At 41.3% G+C, this 6,793-nt stretch overlaps 1 protein-coding gene across 1 annotated transcript in view; it reads right to left on the bottom strand.

Moving 5' to 3' along the window:
* Positions 1 to 232: 232 nt before the first annotated feature.
* The window catches only part of LOC115656119 (T-cell immunoglobulin and mucin domain-containing protein 4-like), a 39,163-nt gene continuing 32,602 nt past the window's right edge, over positions 233 to 6,793 (bottom strand). The window contains exons 12-15 of the mRNA XM_030572430.1: positions 5,538 to 5,593; positions 3,789 to 3,879; positions 2,139 to 2,178; positions 233 to 845 (exon numbers count right to left, since the gene is read on the bottom strand). Coding sequence (XP_030428290.1) covers positions 713 to 845; positions 2,139 to 2,178; positions 3,789 to 3,879; positions 5,538 to 5,593 — 320 coding nt within the window. The 3' untranslated portion in view covers positions 233 to 712. The remainder of the gene's footprint in view (positions 846 to 2,138; positions 2,179 to 3,788; positions 3,880 to 5,537; positions 5,594 to 6,793) is intronic.

Here is a 6,793-nt window from a genome sequence, read left to right as displayed (position 1 = left end):
ATCTGATTTAGACCATGAGCCACCTCATCTCTTAATTTTTCTTTGATTCTACAAAAGGAATGAGAGTTAATGGTTTGGGTTTTTGACATTGCAAAACTATTAATCATCCAGGTTAGTTCTTCTCTTTATTATTGCTCATGCCACAGCATGTATTCAGGCAGTCGGGTTAGGAGAATATAAAGAAAGGTAAAATCTATTCCAGTGGTAACACAGCACCCCTGGCTTCAAGTGGTTTCCATCACATACAGGGTTTACAGCTTGGTTCAATGGCTCTGAGCACCCTCACGATACAAATTGTTCCTGCGCTCCTGCTGTTACTGATAAATAAGGCTCAGATCTTAAGGATATGTGTAGTCCAGTTGACTTCAGCAAGATTACTTATGTGCTTTGAAGTTACTCATAAGCAAGCAGTTCCAGGGCTGGGGTTTAAGAGACTAAGAATTCTGCGATGCAAGCAATGGGTAAAATATCTTCTAACAGAGGCCACTTTATCCAGAAGTTTTACACATGGCTCAAGAGGAAAAGGCCCAGATCCTCAGGGGATCCCCTGGAAGTTAAATGCTTAAAAACCTTTGAGTAAAATCTGCTTCTAGGTTTTAAACTCCCCACAGTTCAGGTGTTTGGATCTGGGTTTTGGTTTGTACCCATCATTATTTCCAGGGTTAGCAAGGAATTAATCCTTATTTTCCAGCCTAGCATGAAAAAGCCTCGTTTAGATGCTGGATTCCACAGGATCGTGACATGTTCCCTGTGATAATGAATGGCTGTCAGGTATCTGCTGCAGAGTGAAAAGGGTATTCTCTTCTTCCACTCCATTGGGAATTTGTTCTCCAGATAAGTCTGAGCTGTAACAAGAAGTGCAGATTATTATTGGGGTAGCAAACAAATACATGGGCCCATCCTGGTGGGCCAAATCCTGAGATCCTAACTTAAACTTTGCCTAGGCAAATTCCTATTGAAGTTTGAGGAAGAGAAAACCATTGGACCAGATCTTCAGCTAATGTTAATTGGCATCTCTGCATTGTCTTTAATGGAGTAATGACGATTTACACCTGCTGGACCATTTGCATTAAAGTTCAGGGCTTGAAGTCTCAAGTGTAAACTGATCTCCATAGGGAATCGGAAAAGAATTTCCCCTTCTTCCATGTTCAGCACAGTAGAATTGGTTATGTGCATGATAAGACAGATGGCTGGGGGCCATCTTCCACTGAAAATTCAGCTACTCACTACTGGTAAACATCTGCACCTGATGTGCTAGTGGTCAAATTGTTTACAGACCATCCTCTATTCTGACTAAGCAACAAAACATTTCAGAGTATGGTGAAACAATCAGAAATCTCAGCTCCTAAAATGCAAAGAAAGGAATCAATTATTTGCATCAATGGGATCCAAAGAGGATGCTAAACTGTACAGTAGCCATATGTTGGCTGTGAGATAAACCTGTTACGAAGAAAGAATTCGAGTTGCCTCACTCCTCTGTTGAGACCTTCATCACGCATATTATCCTCTTTTGCCTACTTGGCATGAACACCTCTTCACTGTGGACTGAACATGAAACTCTTACATTGTCAAGTGTCAGCAGAAAAAACTGCTTTCCTGGCTGGGCATAATAATGGGCCAGATTCTGCCTTCACTTGCTCTGGTGTAAATCATAACTTACCCCATTGAAGTAGATGGAGTTATACTAGTGTAAAAGTTGTGCAAGTCAGAGGAGAACCAGGCCAGTTGTGCACACCAGATTCTCTTCTCTCTCCAATTTACCCCAGTGTAACACCAAAGGGATTATTCCTTATTTACACCCACGTGGCAGGTAAATCAGGGCCTTGTGTGCCATTTCCTCAAGGCCTTTGATCAAATCCTGAAGTGGGCTATTTAGTTCACTGAACTGAAGTCACTACATGACATCAAGCACCACCATTAGCAGTTCTTCAGTGTTCAGGTTGTCTATTTGTTACTCCATTGTGTGCAATTTCTAAGCAGCAATGCTTGATTGTCTGGAGTAAAGTGGTCTGGAGGTCAGTGTTCTAACACAGCATGTACAATCTGTCCTGCTCCCATTGCAATCAATGGCAAATCCCATATGCCCTTCAGTAGGACCAAGCTTCGACCCTTTCTTGGGAAATGACAAAACAGATTACCTTTTTATCATATGCAGTTGATACTTCCCCGAGCGTTTATCTAAAAACAAAGCAGTGCTCATTAGAATCTGACAAGGAAAAATAAACTCATAATTCTAATGAAATTCTAATGCACTCAGATACAAAGACAATATTGCAAAATTTATAGCAGCTGAGCAGGGACCAGTGCCCTGATCTAAGGGTGCGTCTACACAGCAAACAAAGATCCAGGGTGGCAAGCCTCAGAGCTGCGTCAACAGACTCAGGGTCGCCAGGCTTGCTCTGTAGGGCTAAAAATATCAGTGTAGACATTCAGGCTTGGGCTGGACCCGCACTCTGAAATCCGGAGGGGATGAGGGTCTTGGAGCCTGGATCCAGCCCCAGCCTGAACAGCTACACTGCTATTTTTAATCCCACAGTGCAAGCCTCATGAGCCTAAGTCAGTTTACCCCAAGGTCTGAGACTTGTTGCTGCTGGTGTTTGTGCTGTGTAGACGTACCTGCAGTTATACCGGAGTAACTCAGGAGTAAAGTCAGGAGTAAAGTAAAGTCAGGAGTAACTCCAGTAAACTCAATGTATTTTCACAAATGCTAAACCTGTGTCAGTCAGATCAGAATCACGCCAGTTACATGCATGTGTGATGAACGGGCTTTGGCTTCTTAGAGGTTGCTTCCTACCACATCATGGCCAGCAGTGAATTCCTCCTAAACTCTTCCAGTCCTGCCTGTCAGGAAAGGAAACCTCCACCAAACGAACAGGGTGGTATGATCTCCAGGGGAATAAAGTGCACTGAAGTGGTTAAAAACATCTTAAACAGAGTGAACTCACATGGATACGTGTAACCAGTAATGTTCTGGAGTGAAATAGGTTCACTGCACTTGTAAAGAAAAGTGCTGGGTTTACTGGCTGTCAATTCATCAGGATTCTCCTCACTCGTGGAATCAAGGTAACACCGGGATAAGGTTAATTCCCCTAGCCACTTGCAGGAGAGATCATCCTTTTGAAAAGCAATAAGTACTGTGAGCCTGATTCTCTTTGCACATTGCTTTTCCATTACACAGGTGTTACTCCATTAACACCGCTAGGAGAAACAGGCTCTGTATAGTCACCAAACTCTGCTTCAGTTGAGTCACTCCAGATTTAAACGGAGAGCAGAATTTGCCCATTGTACATATCTCTATATTGAACTGCTTCCAAGAACAAATTCTGCAGTTTTGTAGTGCTGTTACTTATGTATTAAGCATAAGTTTTTAAGCATCAGTTTCCCCATATCTGGATTTGCAATTCAACATCTGCCTTCTGTTATGCAGCTCCAAATACCTTCAACCTGATTCTCCTCTTTTAATGTCAGTGGTGTTACATCGGTGTAAAACTAGCATGAGGTTAGAATCAAGCTCCTTCTCCATAACGGGTTGGTTATGACCAGGCCCCACTTTTGACCCAGTCTTCACTAAATAAGAACAAACTGTTTTCACATATTTCCAGGAAGCAAGAATCGAAAGCACTCAGGCAATGAACAGCAAGATATAATGCATAGTTCACATCTGCCTTGTGTCAGCAATTCAATATTTCAATTCAATATCTGGAGGACAGAAAGATGCAAAAGGGATCCACATCAGACCAACAGCCAATGCAGAACATTAAGATGGACACCTACCCTCAAATACTTACATGTCAAGAACATTATGAGCAGGAATGTGAAGAGAAGAATGACTGTCACTACCACACTGATGATTACTGTTGGAATTTCATTCTGTAGGTGCTAATGGGGGGGAAGAAAGCAGAAAAGACTTTTAAACTATGCTTTTTCTCTGGTAAGTTTAATTGAAGTCTGGTTGGTCTAACCGATGAGTACTCTGAAATGTCTGCATTCAGCTGGAGTTTGTAGTGTAAATTTCAGGATGGATTTTCGGAGCCTTCCTCATGAATACTGAAGAAAAATCAGGAATTCTACATGCAACTTTGTGGTATGTTTTGAAAGGTAGTTGGAGTGTGTATTCTGGTAATTCCAAGCTTATTTTTGTTTTGCATAAATTGGAGATTTGGCAAAACCAGAGGTTGCTTTTGCAAAATCTCCTTGAGTGGGTTTTGGTTAAGCAGAAACCAAACTCTAACTAGGCCCCAGTTTATCTGAACCCACAGGGCCAGATCAAAATGGTTGTCTCTCCCAACCAACAATATGCATTGTTGTTGTAGCCATGTCAGTATCAGGGTATTAGCGAGACAAGGTGGTGAAGTAATAGCTTTTATGGAACCAGCTTCTGTTGGTGAGAGAAACATGCTTTCGAGCTACACAGAGCTCTTCTGCAGGCCTGGGAAGGTATAGATCTGTGTAGCTCGGAAGCTTGTCTCTCTCACCAACAGAAGTTGGGCTCATAAAAGATATGACCTCAACCAACTATAGATTTTTAGACTTCACTAGCCAAGAAAGGAAAATGTCCGATTCACAGGTTTTGGCACAAAGCCATCAGTGAACACCACTGGCTGAACCTCAAAGATGGGTTACCTAATGTTTGTCCCTTTCAAACAGTGCCCTGTTCCCACGGCAGCAGACAGCGTGGTTTGAATCTGAGGAATTTTATCTGCAAAGTACATGAATATTTTATACAGTGAGAAAAACTTAATTCTGGAACTGAGGGGAGGCGGCAAAGAATCACCATGCCCAGCACATCTGGAACAGTTTCGGGGTGTGAGACCAGGGAAGCATAGGAACTTTTCCTTGCCACTCACATAGCCATTGGCACCCGATCTTATAAAAATGGGTATGTTGTAGTTGGTCAGACTCAGCATGACATATCTAAAAGTCACTCTAGCCCTCTTGACATGAAAAATGGCACAACACATCAGCCAATGTTTCTTGCACCTTCCTTGGAACCATCTGGTGCTGGCCACTGTCAAAGACAGCATACTGGACTGATCCAGTCTGGGAATTCCTATGTTCCCACGGAAAAATTTTAAATCACCTACCATGCTACTTTGCAGACAGTGTGAACTTAACATAAAATGCTATTTAAATGACTGACAGGTCAGGCAGGCTGTTAACTAATCAGACATTTCTGAGCAGGGCTGGGTTAATGGCAGATATTTGAGTTCTGTGGTTGAGCTGAAAGATAACAATAGAAGAAATAATTTTGTTCAACTCAAAATACATTTTGGAAAGTTTTGTTTTGTTTGCCAGGGTTTTAAAATTTTCTGTTTTTTACATTCTGGCACAATATGTCTTTCTGAAACTAACAGCAAAATGTTTTTGACATTTCCAAAATATAGATTTTAAACTTTTTTTTTCAGCTCAAACGCTTCATCGAATGTGGCCTAAATTCACAAATGGTTTCAGTCAAACCAAATTTGCATTTGGTGGAAAAACTATTTGCATGACAATTTTTGCCCAGCTCTGTTTCTCAGACTTAGAATAGCTTTTACCTGTGTTGGATTATCTACACTTTTCTCTGACCGGAGTTTTGAATCTGTTGAAGTCTCTAACAACAGAAAAAGCAGAGAATAAAATGAGTATGGGCCAAAGTCTGATACCCTTGTCGAACAGAACCTAAATATATGAAGTCAAATTTGTGAAGGTCCTACTCAGTGTGAGTAAGCATGGCCCCAAATAAAAATGAAGCTTTAAATTGTAGGATGAATCTCATTTGTAGCTAAGGAATGGCAGGTATTCATCAGGAAATGTGTCAATATTCTTCAGGAAAGGGTGAAGTCACAAGAGCTAACAGTGAAGAAAAGCAGAAAGAAACTTACCTTCCTGTGATGAAATTTTCACTCCAGTGAGCATGCCCATAAATCAGATGTAGTGAATAAGGCATAAGACCATTCAGTTTAATTTCTGTTAGGATTATGTGTTATCACGGTAACTTGAACATGCTAATAGGATTTAAAATATCACAGGAAAAATCTGTAGAATCAGGTGTTTTCCCACAAATGCCCCTGCAATTATGTTGCAGCTTGATCTGTCTATCTGAGGTGTCTATCTGGTTTTCATTACTGGGGTATCTGAGCATCTCACAATCTTTAATGCATTTATGCCTACATAAGCCCTGTGAGATAGGAATGAGGTATTATCCCCATCTGTAAAACTGAGGCATGGGCAGACTCGGTGACTTGCCCAAGGTCCCACAGAAGTTTTTGGTGGAGTATGGAATTGAACCCTGGATTCCTGAGTCATAAGTTAGTACCCCAAGCACTGGGTGGGCTTTCTTCCCTTGCTCTTAAGCAACACAGAACCAAACAACATTAAGAGGACTTAACAAGAAAGTGCAAAGTGCTGTAAAATGTAAAAAGTGAACAATTTTAGGAACCATTAAGAAAGGGATAGGTAAAAAGAGAGAAAATATCATGTTGCCTCTATATAAATCCATGGTACGCCCACACCTTGAATACTGTGCACAGCTCTGGTCACCCCATCTCAAAAAAGATATACCAGAAATGAAAAACGTACAGAAAAGGGCAATAAAAATGACTGAGGGCATGGAATAGCTTTCATATGAGGAGAGATTAAAGACTGGGACTGTTCAGTTTAGAAAAGAGACAAATGAGGGGGGATATGATGGAGGTCTATAAAATCATGACTGGTGTGGAGAAAGTGAATAAGGACATGTTATTTACCACTTCCCAAAACACAAGAACCAGGGGTCACCCAATGAAGTTAATAGGCAGCAGGCTTAAAAGAA

Source organism: Gopherus evgoodei, chromosome 8 (genome assembly GCF_007399415.2).
Source record: "Gopherus evgoodei ecotype Sinaloan lineage chromosome 8, rGopEvg1_v1.p, whole genome shotgun sequence".
NCBI lineage: Eukaryota > Metazoa > Chordata > Testudines > Testudinidae > Gopherus > Gopherus evgoodei.
The sequence above is the reverse complement of the archived record's forward strand: the minus strand, read 5'-3'. Positions and strand labels throughout refer to the sequence as shown.